Source organism: Psammomys obesus, unplaced genomic scaffold (assembly GCF_907164565.1).
Source record: "Psammomys obesus unplaced genomic scaffold, mPsaObe1.curated_primary_1811, whole genome shotgun sequence".
Classification (NCBI taxonomy): Eukaryota; Metazoa; Chordata; class Mammalia; order Rodentia; family Muridae; genus Psammomys; species Psammomys obesus.
The window spans coordinates 12,669,286-12,686,732 of NW_026596109.1; the positions used below are offsets into that span (position 1 = coordinate 12,669,286).

At 42.4% G+C, this 17,447-nt stretch overlaps 1 protein-coding gene across 9 annotated transcripts in view; it reads right to left on the bottom strand.

Moving 5' to 3' along the window:
- The window catches only part of Elavl4 (ELAV like RNA binding protein 4), a 144,943-nt gene that overhangs the window by 30,008 nt on the left and 97,488 nt on the right, over positions 1-17,447 (bottom strand). For all 9 annotated transcript variants that reach the window (XM_055628986.1, XM_055628991.1, XM_055628988.1 and 6 more), the window contains exon 2: positions 16,195-16,435. In XM_055628986.1, the coding sequence (XP_055484961.1) occupies positions 16,195-16,435 (241 nt within the window). The remainder of the gene's footprint in view (positions 1-16,194; positions 16,436-17,447) is intronic.

A 17,447-nucleotide genomic window follows, 5' to 3' on the forward strand; every position in this document is an offset into this window, starting at 1 on the left:
TTTTGTCATTTCTATAATTATGTGGCAACAGGACAATAAGCAAAGTGGTTGGCACACAAAAAGCATTTAACATATGCTTGTTGGACTGAATATATTTCTCAATGGACTGGAAATCTCCTTAAGGATGAGGACATGGTGCTGATTAATGCTAGTAAGAACAATGCCTGATATGTTGTAGACTGTTAGTAAATTTCTGTTTAATGGGTTAAATAACTGAATTCAATAAGTAAATAAACAGTACCATAACTTATCATTTTTGTGTCACTCATTATACCAACTGTTTTTGTTACCTCACCTATTCCTTAAAACAGCCCTAATTATCACTAGCATTTAAAATCAAGGATACCAACATCCAGACCCAGATGCTCAAATGAGTCCATCTCATGCCAAACCCCACAAGGCTTTTGGTAGAGCATCCTGCTTGCAGAGGTGAGATGTGATGCTCCCACTCTTTGGGCAAGGCACATGGGGACCCGCAGAACATAGATACCTATTTCTATTTCTAGCAGCTCCCTAGACAGAAATGTACATTCTACAATAAGAAAAGCCAAGCAATTCGTTTCCCAAAAGAGATCTTTTTTCATTCTCTTTGGTTTGTCCTATAAAATAACTTGCTCCAAGTGACAGCTCTTCAAATATAAATTTCAATAATAAACTTCAACAAATGAAAAACTGAACCAATCTGAGTCCTATTTTTCTTCTGTTGTGCAAGAAAGAATAGAAATTCATAAGATAAAAAGCTAGTATCAAGTGCTTGGTTAAAAAAGGGCTGAAAGGAAAAAATATTCTGAGTGATGTAGTGAGGACAATAGAAGCCTCAGAGACAGCTATCTCACCTTCAGAATTTATTGCACTGAAAAGTAGGAGTGTTCAGACTGATGACCCTGGGGCCATGAGAGATTCTTAATCAAAGCCACGTTAAATTAAATTATGCTCAGAATACTCTTACAAGACAGAAATGAATAGTCATACATTTAAAAATATTTTTAACAGGCTTGAAACAAAAAAGAGGGGATTTTTGGCAAACTCCCAGCTAGCCGTAGACATGGTTCAGAACTCTTAACTCTTGGTTGGTTTATTCTCACATGAAACAAAGGTCTGGATGTCAGATAGACAAGGCCTGCCACCCAGCAAGGGTGCAAACCAACAGGTGATGTCAGGAGTGCTGCAGATGTTAAAGACAATGGGTGTGCAACAAAAGAGGCAGCAGAAAAGCCTATCAGGTTAATACTAATGGTGTGCTCTGTAATTAGCATTTGGGCAAAGCGAAACTTTTTTGTGTGAGGTGCCTGTGGGCTAAAAGAACTGCTGAATTCAATACTAAGCTAATGACTTTCAAAACTCCCCCACCCCGCACCATCTTATAAAGGGCATGAGGAAGCTACCAACATCATATTGAAAGGTAGATTAAATAAGATAGGTTGTGTGAGAGGACTTGGCACAGAGAAAGGCTTCATAAATATTAGCTGAGTACACATATTTTGGAACAGACAAAAGAAAGAGTTCTGTTCTCACTGAAGGAGAAGAGATAATGGCCTGTACGAAGATAAGTCAAGATGTCAAATATTAGCTGGACCAGGACCTTGGAAGCCTGTCTCTATGTCCTTTCTGCAATAAGGGGCTGGGCCTCTCTGGCCTTGTGTCTACCAGAAACAGCCCTGGGAATGTGAAGACAAGCTCCCCTGTTCCCACCATGGAAGGGACCGGAAATGATGCCCACCTTCATGGTCTTACATGAAGGTCATTAGTTTGACTCCAACAAATCTTCTAAAAGTAAAAAACAAAACAAAACAAAACCCTTCTTAAATTCTTAAAAGAAACAAAAGTACATTGGTCTTAACAAACAACAACCATAACATTTAGCATGCAAGGGTAAGAGGACACCCAAGGACAGAAGCACTTACTCAGAAATAGTTCTGTTGGGCAGGATGGAAGGGGAAAGCCACCTGTGGCTGTCTGAGATGAATGTCAGAGAATGGCTAATCCAAGCAAAGAATGAGCATCCCCACGACACTGTGTCAAGGCAGACGTGATAGTGAAGAAGTGCCGAGGGATGTGGAGGAACAGCAAGCCTCAGACATCTCCTAATGGCTCAGGTCTTTAGGCAGTGGAAAATGAAATGCCATTCTGATTACTAGGTGGCCAAATGAACCCATGGCTGAATCACGCCCAGAGCATGCCCAGTGACCAACAGCTTTTCAAAATGCTCGTGTGTGAAGGGACTGTGCTGGACCTATTGAGTGGTACCAGATTCTGTTCCTCCTAGGAGAAGGTGGGAAACAAAGTCCTCTTGTTTACTCATCTGTCACACCTGGGGGCAATCCCACACAGTCCATCGATGTCCCATAGTGCATGTCAGCACAGAAGAGGGATTGAAAGAGATGCCTTCCTTATTAGTTCTTTCCAGTTTCCCAAGCTCATTTTGTTACAGAAACCCCCCCCCTTTTTTTTTTCCAAAAAAGTCACTGCAAATTAAATAGTTTTGGGAAAGATTGTTTGATGGATTCCTAAGTCTCTGAAAAATGACTGATCAGTGTCTTAGAATGTAATTACTGTAAGGTAGTTTTTCAACGTTGACATACTTTTTCTGAGCTAACAGAGGGCCAGAGGAAAATGAAAGAAGCAAGCCAGGGATTCTCATTTCCAAGGTTTTTTTTCCTTTTCCACACTGTCTGTAATTCCATTTCTCAGAAGATATCATACAATACAGTCATGCTTCTAAGACCAGCTAGATACAGCATACAGCTGCAGTGAGGAGAAGATCAGACATCTGAAGGTTCATTTTCATATTGGTAGACTTGGTTCTAAAGCAATGAGCTACACACAGGTACACACACACAGAGATGGGGTGGGGAGGAGAGGGAGAGACAGAGACACAGAGAGAGACATACAGAGAGAAAGAGAGAGACAGAGAGAATGAGAGAGAGTCTAGATTGCTATCTGATCCTGGGAGGTAATTAGTGTAGAGGATAAAAATTGAGGCGTTGGAACCAAACACAGGGTTCAGCCTTGCCATGCTACTTAGAAGACATGTGACCTTGAAGAAGTTACCTAACTTTTTTTTAACGTATTTTCTCACATGTAAAATAGGGATAATAATACTTATACTTGATAAAACTGGTATAAGAATATTACTATATGCCAGGCGATTTTCTGATTATTTTATCCACACTAATTTCTATACAATAGTCCTATGAATGTTCCTATTTTAGGATTGGGGAAGCTGAGGAGCAGAGGGTGCAAATTCTGTCGCACAGCCAGTGAGTAGGATGGCTGGGGTGTATTGCAAGCAGTCTAGCTCTTACTCACTAGGTTTCTGCCCAGCACAGCGCTAGATTCCAGGAAGTCTGTGATAGTCCTTCGGAAGACACAGACACACAGGCACCCTACACCTCCCCTTCCCCTTGCTTTTACGAATCTGCTGGTTTCGCTATTAGTTTATTACACGGTGCAGTTCAAGTGGGCAACATGAGCCAGCTTGACAAACAAAAGGGTCCTGTGTGGCTCTGCTCAAGGAAGAGAAGAACAAATTCAACCCTGAGAAATGTTAGTTCATTTTGAATGATGACTCACCACTGCTATTTTCACAAACAGCTTGCTAATTAAACTTTCTTATGAACTCGGCTAACCAATTTTTCCAGTGCATGGAGGAAAAATCATTCATTATAGACCGGAATCTGAAATCTAATATTAACGGCACAAGTAGGATCTGTGGCAATGTAATCTGATCAGCTCGAGCATTAATAACAGTTAGACACTGATGTCTGAGAGCTAATCAGCTTTTGCTGAGATGTGCGTAGATAACGGAACAAAACATCTGGGAGGCAGACGGGAAAGCAAGGCTGGCTTATCACAGGGCGTTGGCTACTTGCCTTTCCCTTATGAAGCCCCTGCTTTCAGCAGCCTTCCTTCTGAAGGACCACAGCAATGTTCTGAAGCAGTATCACCTCAACCACTTGCCCACGCCCACGTTAGCAGCTCCTAATCTGACAACACTCAGGTGGGGGTGGGGGAGGGAGCAATGTTAATCCCCTTTTTGGAAGCACCCGGAGGCGCAGAATGTCTGATACACAGAAAGTCCTCAGCCAAAGCTAGGGTAAGAACATGGCAGACCCTTCTATTTTAGCATGCCGGCCTAATTATCCTAAAAAGTAAAAAATATGTATGTATATGTGTATGCATATGTGTATGCATATGCATGGTATATTCATGTGTGTGCATGTGTGTGTTATGCCTATGTGTGCATGTGTGTGGAGGTATGAGGATAATCTTTGTGTCATTTCTCCTGCACCATCTTTTTTTTTTTTGACAGAGTCTTTTCACTGGCCTGTAACCCCCCGGGGGGGGGGGGGGGGGGGGGGGGGGGGCGAGGACCCACCGGCCTCTGCCTCCTCAGTCCTAGGATTATAAGAACATGATGCCATGCCTGTTGTTGATTTTTTTGGTTTGCCTCTTGTCTGTTTTACCATAGGTTCTGCGGGTCCAACTCAGGTCCTTGCAAGCACTTAACTTACTGAGCTATTTCTCCAGCCCTTAAAATGGTCTAATTCTTAATAAAATCTTAATTTTTATCTTGATGTTTTCTTTTCTTTTTTTTTTTTTTTTGACACAACATTAGCAGGGTCTCTATTCAACAGCAGCTTGGAGTTGAGGCCTCCATCCTCTGAGAGAGGGCATTTAACCGACTTGGATTCTTCGTGCCTTTGAAGACTACAGCTTGATGAAAGAGCGCCCTTCCTATGTACTTTTACACGACCTTGGAGGGCACAGCTTGAAGGCGGAGCCGCAGAGGACACTTGTAAAAGTGTGATGGTAGCGTCTCACTGTAGCCCACAAGAGAGTAGAATCCGTGTGCCGGCAGCTGCCTCAGGACCAGGGCACAGATGTCCACTTGGTTGGCTCGGCGCTGCAGAACAATCTTGTCAGCCGGACAGCCTGGAATGGTGCCCTGCATAAACTTTCGAAGGAAAACATCCTCCAGCGTTCTCTGTGCGGCGTGGTCGCCTCCATCCAGGTCACCTGCGTGCAGTGGCAGCCATGTGCCTCCTTGTAGCTCACTGGCTTGTCCCCCTTGGCCCCGCGGACTCCTGCGGCTCGGTTCTTGGTGCAGACAGCGCAGGTGCGCAGGGGAGCTCCAGGCTCCAGGCCAGTAACCCCGGCGCAGCCATGTTCTCAAATATTGAACTAAAGACTTTCACTCCTAGTCTTCCCAAACCACCAAACCCGTCATTATTGCTGCAAAATGCCTTCACACGTGTCCCCACGTTTGAGCCCACTAGGACTACCTAAATGAAGTAGAGAAAAGTGTTTTCCTCTTTACTGTTGTGCAACGTCACGACACATCTATTCAATGTGTGTGTAGAGGCAACTGTGACTGAGTTTGACTTCAGTTTGCTGTGGTTTGCGGTGCTATTTGGTATTCTGAGCAGAAAGCGTATGGTGGTTGTGATATGGTCGGGGCAAGTGGTGCCCTCAAGCAGCGCTCTTCCCTTTGTATTCACGGTGGCTGTCTCCTAGGCAGGGCTGCGCTGACTGGGGGCGGGGTACAAAAACAGCAAAAGTAGTTATGGACTGGTTCCCTGTTTCACGATCAGAACCAAGACACGAGAATGACAGTCGAGATTCCTGTTTGTCGTTGAGATCGGGGTTCTGCCCAGAACCATGCAAACGCTCACCACAAAGATGGAGGCCGTGGACTGAATGAGACCCTGCGTGCCCAACCCTGAGAAGTAAAGGGAGGGAGAAGTCTGCACAGACTCAAGTTAGCACGTCAGTGAAGGGGAGCAGGCAAGGGCGGCTTGCCTCGCAGCTGTTTTCTTGGCACACTGATAATACCTCAGGTTGTACAAACAGAGCCTTTATTCAGGCAGCTTCTCCATGTTCCTGTCAGCCTTTGCCATAAAAAAAAAAAAAAAAAAAAAAAAAAAAAAACAGTCCAAACTGGGTTCAGGAAAGAGATAAGAGCAAAGGAAAACTCCGTGATTATGATTTCAGGACTCACAGCCCATCTTACATTACACCTGGCAGCTGTCACCACAGCCAGACTCCTGGAAATCCAGAGAAAGGGCTTTGGAGGAGCCAGTAGGAAGCGCTGGTCTCCTGGTTGACACTTGAAAAGGAGACGAGGGCTGTCACATCTCCCCCCCCCCTTCCTATAAAAGAGAATTCTGGCTAGCTTGTCTGTCCACATTTAATTTACTAACTTTCCACTGGTGTCTTTTATACTCTTCTGTATTTCCTTCCCTCTGCCTGAGCCATTTTAATATCAGTTCTTTATTTGATAAGCCAACTCAAGTCCTTTCAGATCAAAATGGCACGTGTGTAAATAAGAAGGCAGAAAGGGAAAGAACAGGAAATTGAGAGAGAGAGAGAGAGAGAGAGAGAGACAGACAGACAGAGAAACAGAGAGAGGGGTGGGGGTGGGTGGGAGAAGAAGCTTGCTCCGAAAGAGCAAAGAAAATAAGCCACATGCTTGATTCAAGCCTCCTTTGGCCTTCTCTGGCCTCACCTGTGAAGTATCTTTAGGCAGTTGCATCTGCTGGGTGCTTCAACAGGTTGAAGAGAAGGCTAAGGAGAAAAGCCTCTGACAACTAACGCGAGCCAACACTTGGCTTCTCCCATGAATGAGAATTAATCTTATTCAAGACAAAAGTGATGAGAAATTCCGGAGCAGCCACAGTACCGAGGGTTGTTACCCAAACTCAGGCATCTACTTTTCGTCAAATGGGCCCCGGCAGCTCACCAGACTTTCAGGTATGAAACGAGCTGATTAGGAAATCAGACTTAAAAATTAGCAAGGAATTTATGTCAAGAAAAAGAGCCAGTGGGCAAACCTGACTTCAGGAGGACGACAGACATCACCCCTATGTTGGGCACGGTTCTTTATCAGCAAAGTAGAAGGCATTAGCACTCTTGAGCTGGCTGTAACCTTGAATGAAGTACTTACTCTCCCTGAGCTGTAGTTTCTTCATTGACAAAGAGGGTGTGGAAAACTGACCTTGTGAACTAGCCCTAACTGCTTCGTTCGCTACTCTTTGATAATGTTCATATCACTCAGCTTGGGCTGCTTATAAGAAAATATTCTGATTCAGGTAGATTTAAAAAATGCATAAATTAAGTTTATCATAGTTCTGAAGGCTGGAAGCCCCATGATCAGGGTGTGATTCGGTTCTGGATAGAGCCCTCTTCCTGGGTTGCAGAGGACTGCCTTATTTGATCTGTAGATACAGAGAGAGAGAGAGAGAGAGAGAGAGAGAGAGAGAGAGCCCTCTTTTCCTTCTCATTAGGATACTAATATTGTTGGATCCTATCCATATGACTTTATTTAACCTTAGTTACTTGGGCAAAGGTCCGATTTCCAGTTACTCTGAGGACTAGGATTTCAGTACATGATTCTGGCGGATGAAGAGACATAAACCTTTACTCTTCAGCAATACCTCTGAAGGTTGGAGCGATGGCCTCCTTACCATACATTGATTTTTTTCCCTGCAGTCTACTCGTTGCTATGTTTAAGGGCCACTCTTCTTTGACACCTGCTCTGAGCACCTCAGTCCGTTGTCACCCTTTATGTCTTTGAATATTCAAAGCTGATGTTGTCTTTACCTTCACTGAATAGAAATAGAATGGTAAGATAATAGAAGGAATATAGGCTTTACAGTCAGACAGGCCCAACCCTTCTCACCAGATAATTCTAGGTTTGGCATCCTCATCTGCAAAGTGGGTTAATAAGCACTGATCACAGAAAACATAAAACTCCGGTGAAATGACAGATACTGTATGCCTGCCACTGTAGCTACAGCATAGCAGGCACCCTGTAAGGTCTTCAGCTTGCATTGTTGTGAATCAATTCTCTTGTGCTGTCTTTCCAAAGATTTTTCTATGTATGTATATAGTATATAGTGTATATATATATATATATATATATATATATATATATATATAATTATATAGTGTTGATACATATAGTGTTGATGTGTTTGTGCATTTATGTCCACAAGTGTGTGTATGTGCCCGTGGAGGCCAGTGGTCAATATCAGGTGTCTTCTTCAAGTGCTCTCCATTTTATTTTATTTTGTTTTGTTTCATTTCATTCCTCTCTATTTTATTTTTGAGACAAGGCCTGTCACTGGACCTGGAGCTCCCTCAAACCTGGTGGTCATCAAACTATAGGGATCTCTCTGGCTCTGGTGCCTCAGCATTGCGAATACAGGTATGTACCATGATGCTAGGTTTTTTTTACATGGGTATTGGAATCCAAACTCAGATCCCCCATGCAGTAAGCCTTTTATTCATTCATCCATCTAATTAGTTTTTTTTCAATAGTTTTAATAGTCAGGGATAGGAAAGGTAAGATTAGACTGTAACAAACCCAACCAAAACAAACCACCTTAGAAAGTGGAAACGGTGGCTTTGCTTCATTAGATGGTCACCTGTCTCTCAGATCAGTGAACTGATGAAGGATCCTACAATGTCCAGCCTTTCCTCGACTATTGTCCTTGTAGTAGAATGTCCTTGATTTTTGGATTCCCTCATAAATCCTCACAGAGTTTAAGAGAGGGAAGAGAATAACACTTATTTGGTCTGAGAGACTAGATACTAAATATATACTTTTGGCTGATTGAAAATACTTTACAAATGTAAAAGGCCTTATACAGAATATATGGCCTTTATCTGAATTTTATCTTTTCTCCAAACGAGAAATATGTTCCTCTATCAAAGCTCTATTTTGGCACTGTAGGAAAAACAAAAAGGCAACTTAAAATATTTTCAGTGCTCGTGGGGCACAAAGACAGACACAAAGTTTATCAGTTAAGAGCGTAAGGGAGATGCAGAACATGGGAGGGGAAGCTGACAAGGAAATCACCCCTGCCACATCTCTCAGAAGATGAAGAAAATGAATTTCCCACATTTCAAAAGGCATTTTCCTCCTTACTTGAATCTGGTGGATTACATTTTTAGATAATGTGTGGAAATTTTAGTTTGAGATTACCTTCTTGCTTAGTTCCTACTTGTAATCAACCTGGCCATTCTACAGAGAAGTGTGGGGGTGGGGGAAAGTGGGGTGTACATGTTTTATGTGTGTGTATGTATGTACATGTGTGAGTATGTGTGTGTGTGAGAGAGAGAGAAAGAGAGAGAGAGAGAGAGACTGTTTATGTGTTTTAGTAGAAAGACAGGAGGCTTGGTGAACAGGGAATTGGTCTTATGAACCAAACAGTCAGCTCAAGCACAGAAATAGAAACTCCTTAAAACACCCCAGCTGATTCACATCCTAGGTAAAAACCCTTGAGACAGCTCTCCTGGGATGAGAGGATAGTTCCATGCCCAAGTTTGGAATCAGGACAGAACTGTCAGATTTTGATGGGGAGATGAAGGGGAAGCTAACCAGGAGGCAAAGGGAGCCATAGCTGGTCTATAATCCTGACTACTGCCATTTGGGGAACAAGCAAAACAAAACAAAACAAAACAAAACAAAACAAAACAAAACAAAACAAAACAGTTGGAAAAATCCTGATGTGCCGGCACAAACCCTAACCCTCACAGCTCCACTCAACTGCCACGTTCTAATTAGAAGCAATGGAAGGTCTCTGCCCTTGGTGGGTGTGTGAGAGGTTCAAAGATTACATGGCTTGCTATCCACACTTCATGTTCTGACAGTCTCGTTCTCCTTCTTCAGGCACACTCCTCTTTCCCTAGTTTGCCATCCCTGTTGACTTCCAAATTTTCTCCACACCTAAAATTTCCCATTAACTTCCCTCAACAGTAGTCAGCCCCCTTTCCAAGTCACCACAGCAACATTCTTTTACTCTTCTCCGTGGCCCACGGTGTCAGGTGGCTGCAGAGAGGTAGCAGCGACACATTCAAATCGGAAGACCTCGCACCCTGTGTCTTTCCAAATCAGAGCAAAACACGCCAATAAGTGCTGCTATTCCCTACACTCTTCCCCTCCCTAACAAACATCCTTCTCGTGGGCATGTAAGAAAATTCCATTTAGATAATCAATATCTTGGGATTTTCATGAATACACATAATTTTGTCTGGGTTTAATTACACTGAAATGTAAGGCATTTAGAAAATGAGAGGTGAATATAATGAGAGGCATCTCAGGAAATCAGAGACTATAAGAAATTGAAATATGTAACAACTTAATTGAAAGAGTGGACATGCCCCTAACAATGGGAGTAGGGGCTCTCTCTGACTCTGTTGCCTGTCTCTGGATCCCTTTCCCCTCGCTGGGCTGCCTTGTCTGGCCTCAGTGGGAGAGGATGCGCTTAGTTCTGCTGCTGCTTGAGATACCAAAGTGGGTTGGTACCTCTTGGAGGCCTCCCCTACTTTGAGAAGGAGAGGGGGACATATGGAAAGGGGGGTGTGAGGATGGGATTGGGGAGAGAGGAGGAAGGGGGCTGGGATCAGGCTGTAAAGTGATAAATAAATTAGGGGGAAAAAGAAAAAAGAAAAAGCGTCCATGAGTTTGAAGGACGGGGTGGGCAGATGACAGGAGCTAGATGGACAAAAGGGGAAAGTAATGCAATTATATCATAATCTCAAAAGAAACTATATAAAAAACTAGTCTAGGTTTGAGTTTAGGTAAGCAGTGACTTACTGAATTTACGATTTTTCTTTTTGAACCTATTTTAATGCTTATATTTATGTGCTATTTTCCAAAACAAAAGATTCTGAGCTCTAACTTTGTTTCCCTTTCATTGAAAGTTTTCATTGCTCATGGAACAACCTGGCTTGGTTTGGAAAGGGAAGAAGTCAGCTGAGTGTTTTGGAGGGAGCTGTTAGGAAGTGCACACTGGACAAGTCATAGTCTGTGAGACAGGGTTGGATTCAAGTCTTAGTTTTTACACTTGGAGGGTGTCTCAACTGATGCAAGTCACTCATCTACCCCCAACTTCAAGTTTCCTCTGTAAAGGAGGCTGAGGATTGCATGAGCCTGTCTCCTAAGTGCAATGTCAGCGCACTGACAGCACTCCCAGGACAAGGGCAGCCCCACCACTCTCCCGAAAACCCCAACGCACTCTTGCATGAGCTGCCGGGTGACACCTCCCCCAGAAAACACATGAAGGTGCAGGTGGCACGCGAAGAGCAGCAGCTACCCCTCTTTGCCTTCGCTAGGAGCAATTATCCTAATAAACTCATTTACAGCTGCCCATTTTCTAAGAGCAAATTAAGGGCCTTTTCAGGATTTAGGTTTGTTTGGTTTTTTTGTTTGTTTTTGTTTTTGTTTTTCTGAGCCTTTTAGTGTTTATATGGTCATCCTGGACATAAGAAGATATGACCAAATTCTCATAGTATTCCTACAAATCCAGTTCCCTGAAGGCAGAGGTGGAAACAGAACAAACCTGGAGCCTCACTCTTCTCTCCTTCTATCTACCAGGCTGTGCTGTATGTCAGGCCCCTGGCCTGGAAGCTCTAACCCCTGAAAGGCTCACTACTGCTGAGCTCCACAAAGTCTTATCTGCTAAGAGACATGGAGGCTCTGATGCCATCGTACCGAAACTGAGTTGGTTCCCTTTTTAAATTAGAGTTATAAACTCGGGTACAAAGACACTGGCAAAGAGTTCACTGTGGTGCCCAGAGTGTTTTGTGAGTTTCTACCAACTTGATCTTATGTTCAGAACACTTAAGTTCATCTGACAATGCTGCTTCGTATTGGAGCACTGCTTCTGAAGAGCCACCTTCGCCTCCGAGCTTTGGCCTAAGCACAGAGGAAGAAAAACGGCGTTTGCTCTTCACCTGAAATGTCAGCTCGATTTCTTTGCCCTTCTTCCCTCTGTCCTCTTGCTAACCTTCTGCAATAGCATCAGATAACACAGCTACTTCCCTCAAGTGCCAGAGTGTTTAGGGTCTGTCCGTAAAACTGGGGGCAATGTTCAGTTTGGACCATTCTGTTCTCTAGAGTCCTGCCGAGCTGTAACTTGCCTGAAATGGACAGAGAACTATTCATAAAAGCTATCCCTGTGCAGACACATCAAGAGGGGCATCAAGTAAAGATGTAGGTTTTTTTTGTTTGTTTGGTTTTGAGTAGGCAGCTCAAAGGTATATATTGTCTTATATTAATTTCTCCCTTTCTAGGTTGTGTGTGTGTGTGTTGTTTTGGTGCCAGGGCCTTACATATGCTAAACAGGTACACTACCACTGAGCTATAGCCTTAGCTCTCTCTAGGGACTTTCTTCTGTTATATCCCCTGCTTTATTTATTTGTGGCGAGGCAGTAACAAGAAAGACATTTATAATAATAAAATTTAGCACCGCAACTGAGCTGGTTTTAGATAGACCTGAGTTACCTAAGTCTGTCCAGGCCAAGCTTTATGTTCCTTCCCCTAAAATGCCAATCAGACAGAAATTTGTATTCAGTAAAGTAAAAGAAAAGCCAAAGGCCACAAAACAAACAAAAACGAGGAACCTAAATGAATTCTCAGAAGTCCACAAGGAACATATAATTTTTCCCAGGCTTGATGTTCTTTGCCTGAACCTTGAGGGTCACATGACATTTTTCTTTTGCTCCAGCAGCAAAGGGATGGAGGAAAAGAGAATATGAAAACAAAAACAAAAACACTAAGACTTGGCTCTCTGTGATATCATGTGCCCGTGGCTAGACCCAGAGATAATTCACGATATATATTTTCCTCTCCTGGGTACCTAGATTAAGTGTCTTTTTCCACTTGCAAAATGAGAAATCAAATGTTTCTGAGAAGGCATTATTTGGTAAGTTAACAAAGATGTCCAAGAGCAGTATAAGGGAATCTGAAATCTGGCACTTTCAGTAAACTTGCCTGAACTTTGAAGGAAGATGCGGGTTGAATTATGTCCCTAGTGGATGACAAATATTGTTATCTGTGCTCCCCTTTATACACAGGAGTCCTGTTTAAGGGCATGGTGCATTAGGTATGCTCTCCAGAGGGCAGCCAGCAACTTCTCCTCCCAGGAACACAGTATTGCTTTGGGTTTTGGGGAGAAGGTTGGCTGTTTTCACCTTGCACATGCTCCAGACTAAGATCAAGCTTTAGGTGATGCTCGTAGAGGAGAACTGAGCCTTGCTTCAGTTTCCTTATCTAAGAGCACGGAAGCTGTGCTCTGTGGCAAAGACATGAGGTCTGTCCAGTGCTTAGCAAGTACCTAGCACTAAGTGCTTTAAGTGTCCTCATATCAATAACATCTAGGGCCAAGTTTCTTCTGTGAGTTCTTACTTGGAGAAGTCGATAACAACCTGCAGCCAACAGTCAGCCTGGCCTGTTGTTAGAGCAGTCATCATAGCCATTGCCTTTCAAGGACCTGAACTCCTCAGACCTCACACTCTGTTCTCTCCTAGGGAGTGGCTTCGGGCTGGGAAATCTTAATCTTAAATTCTTATCTTTTTGTCACCCGCCCAACCCCCAAGTTCTCCGGCTGGATATTTAGAACTTGTTGTAAACTTCACAGGATCGAGATGCATTGAGACCTGTAGGAGGTGTTGGAAGAAAAGGGGGGACTGAGATGTTGAAATTCAGGGCAACAAAAATACCTATGATGTCATTTAGCCCGACTTGTGGACTAGCTGCAGCCTTTGCACTCGCCTGGTGTGAAGCCTCACTCCTGCTGACCCTGTGCTCTGACTGAACCCCAAATCAGGCCTCTGAGGGTCTTCTGCTCAGGGGGTTTCTCACCCTTCCCCATCTCCCCACAGCCACATCTTTCCCTCCTTCTCTGACTTTTAGCGTAGCCAATTAAACCTGAACAGCGGGCGGATGGAGGAAATATGCTGTGTCTATGGAATGGTACAGCAGGGACCAGTTTCACTGTTAATTTAAAATGCTAGAATTAATTAGGTGGTGTAAATGAAGAATTTAATAAGCACTCTTTACAGCCATAAGTTCTACTTTTATTAAACACTGCTACCAAATGAGGGCAAATATCTCTGCTCTCTATTTCCCTGCCTCGTTCCCATAAGTTCTCTACAAATAAGTTTTTTTTTTTTTGCCTGAAATAAAAAAATTACATAATTATAAATTTATGCCCAAATTGCATTTCTGCGTTCAACCCATAAGCTTCATCTTTAAGGCCAGATGCTGCTGTATGTCTCTGCTTGTGTTCAATAGGGTGCTAAACAAACCAGAGTTGACAATTTTGGTTTTGTATACCAAATTAAAGGCTGTCTTCGAAGCTGTCACTCCTATTCAAATCCACTCGGTGAACTACCAAATTAGCATTCCTTCAGTAAAGGAATCTGCTTGTTTAAACATGTGTCTTCAGAAAACAAGGAACAACACCATGAATCAGTACTTAAAAAAAAAAATCTCACTACCATGCTGAGGGTAATCCTGAAAGGTGATTAGTAATAGCACTCACTAATATAGCCGGCAGAAGCCCTATTTAGAATGTAAGGCAGAACTCAAAATACATTTTCTATATAGGAGTGGGAGGAAGAATCATATGGTTAACTGGTTTTAATTTGGTTTGAATTATCATCCCATTATGTAAAGATTATTCAAGGAATCTAAACATCGGCTTTATGAAAATACAGGCACTTTTGTTAAAGACTAGAAGATGCAGCACACATGGGTAGGTGCTGGAAACCCTGGTCCCGCTACGGAGTTTAGGTGTAAGCTTTTTATCTTGACCGCAGTCCTTTATAAAGTCCTCTGTCTTTATAAATAGCGCCCTCCGCCAACTAAAGACTCCCGCCGTCACCCTGCTAGGTGTCATCCTTAGAACACACTCTTAAGCTAAGTATCATCTTCTAGTTTTACAGCTACAAAAACTGTGTTGGGGACTGTGTGACTTACACTGTAGCAAACAGTGCTAATTTTTAGCTTTGTACTTCATTTATAAAGGGGTACATTTAAGTGTGAATTAGAAGATTAAAATAACGTATTTATGTGTCTGTACATGTATACATTGTAGCACCCGATTTAAAACGGGGATGGTGTCTTATCCTAGTTAGGTCACAGATCTTCATTTTTACTTTTGCGAGCTAGTTGCTTGCCAGTGAAACTGAAACAGCAGTCAACATTTACGGCTGACAAGTAGTCAGGGTTGATGGCTTCAGGAGTGGAGCCATCCACTCCTGCTTTGGTAGCAGCTTCATTGCCCTCATTATGCAGCTCATTAATGTTTTAAGGGAAAATATTCTCACTTCCAATAAGATTATAGGAAAAGTTCCCCCCAAACAGGGATAGTATAATTTTCTGACAAACATCAAAATCCTGTTATTGAGGTCATATGGGGGTAAGGGTATTGCTTTGTTTTTAAGTACAAGGTCAAGAAGAATCTGATTAATTAAAGGTCATCTTCAAACTGAACAAATATGAGAAAAGTATCTCCCATATATATCTTCATTAAGCATCTCCCTTCTTCTGCATTTACATTCTAGGATTGTCTGCTATCTTTGGCACTTGTTCTTCTCAGAGACAAAGAGCAATTATGTCATCCTTCTACTTGGCCCCCTTTAAAACACTTGTCATGACATATGGAAGAAAACTGGGCACATACAAAACCAAATGTCTGAGAACAGAATAAAAGAGCATGATGTGCAAGGGAGGAAAGACAGAAGGCAGAACTCAGGGCCATAGTGCAAAGGAGGAGGTAGGGACAGCTCAGTTGGTGGAACTGGCCCAGCATGCATGAAGCCCTTGTCCCCAGCATCCATAAAACCAGACATGCCTGTAATCCCTGCAGTCAGAATGTAAAGGCATACTCAGCTTTCCAGCCAGTTCCAGGCCAGCCTGGGAATACATGAGTCTCTGTCTTAGAAAATAAAAAGAGCAGGGTGTAGTGGTACATGCCTTTAATCTCAGCTCTCTGGAGGCAGAGGCAGTCAGATCTCTGTGAGTTCAAGGCCAGCCTAGTCTACACAGAGAAATCCTGTCTTGAAAAACTAAAACCAAGCCAACCAACCAACCAACCAACCAAACAAACAAACAAAAAGTAGTGGCATCTGACCAAGAATAAATGAGTATAAAACCGAAGGAACATTTCACATAAAGGTAAAAAAGCTTCAAAATCTTCACCTATTTCTTAGTCCTATTAGTGTGCTTGGAGGAGTTCCATGGTGTACATGTATGTACATGATGTGAGCTTATGGTTTGTATACATGTAATCCTTATTTATGTGCAGGATAACTGGTGTAGACCTTCAGATGTATTGCCACACATACGCATTATGTCTGAGATCTGCTGTGAATCCCTAGCCTGAATTTTGAAGAGCGTACCTGTAATTTTGTCTCTCACAAGTTTGCAGGATTCTATTTCACCAATGCTCCCAAAGAGACTCCTGAATTCCTCTTGGGTCATATTCTGGGGTAAATAGTTGACGATGAGGTTGGTTTTGCTGTCGTCAGTGGCCGCGCCCGTCTGCATGGGGGAAGGACAGTTTCTGCTGTTGCTGGAGGGTCCGTTGCTTGTATTGGCTGTCGGTCCATTTGACACCTGAGGCTCCATGGTGCTAATTATCTAAATAAAAAAATAAATAAATATTCTGAAATCTCAGAAGACACAAAGTCTCTTTCTAGATTTTACTTTTATTTGCTGGAAAGAAAGAGAATAAGATGAGGCAAGAAGGAGCAAAGAGACTGAGTTGTGAACACAGCCAATTTAGAAGCATGTTTTTAACCAGGATGTTAAGTTCCCTTTGCTATTTTTAGGCCAGCCCCTAGATTTTGAACACAGACTAGAATGCAGTGGAAACTCTCCCATTATTTTGTTAATGAAAAGCTAATTCCTGTTTTCATTACACAATCACTCTCAGAAATGTATACTTAAGCCACACCAAATTATAATTAAAATGTAAAGTAATAATCATGATTAAAATTATAGTTCTATTAAAGCTGAAAAAGCTAAATATAGAGGATTAAATTCACAAGATCAAATACAGTACCTGTTTATTAACTATCTCATAAAATAAAATGACATTAAATTAAGTGGAGCTGTTACATATGAGAAGGTCTTAGATTTCCACTGATGCTTAAACACTGATCAGACTTCTGTTTTCATGAGTGTATTCTGGGGATATATAAAGTCATCTAATTAAAAAAAAATCCAGCCATTCTGTTACTATTTTTTCTGGGGTCTCTAATAAAACAGACAAAAACACAAGAAGACATTCCCCCCACCCCAAGTTTCATTTTTGGTATAGCATAGCCTAAAGCTCTTATTACTCAAAGAAGTCTTTCTCTTGATATAAATATTTGTTTAAATATTTAATTAAAGATATGTGAATGGTCCCAGGAAGCATGCAAAAAAAAAAAAAAAAAAAAAGTTCCTATCCTTAGGAGCGCATAGTCTTAAAAGGTCACAGAAAACTGAAGGCTGGTATTTATTTATTCCTGCTTACTGGAATTCAGGGAATTCAGGGAAAATATGAAGGAGATGATGCCATAGTGAGGTCAAGCTCATAAAGGCAGGACTTGAAGATGCTCCGCATGGGATAATAAAAATAGAGAAATCACCAAGTCACAGAACCAGA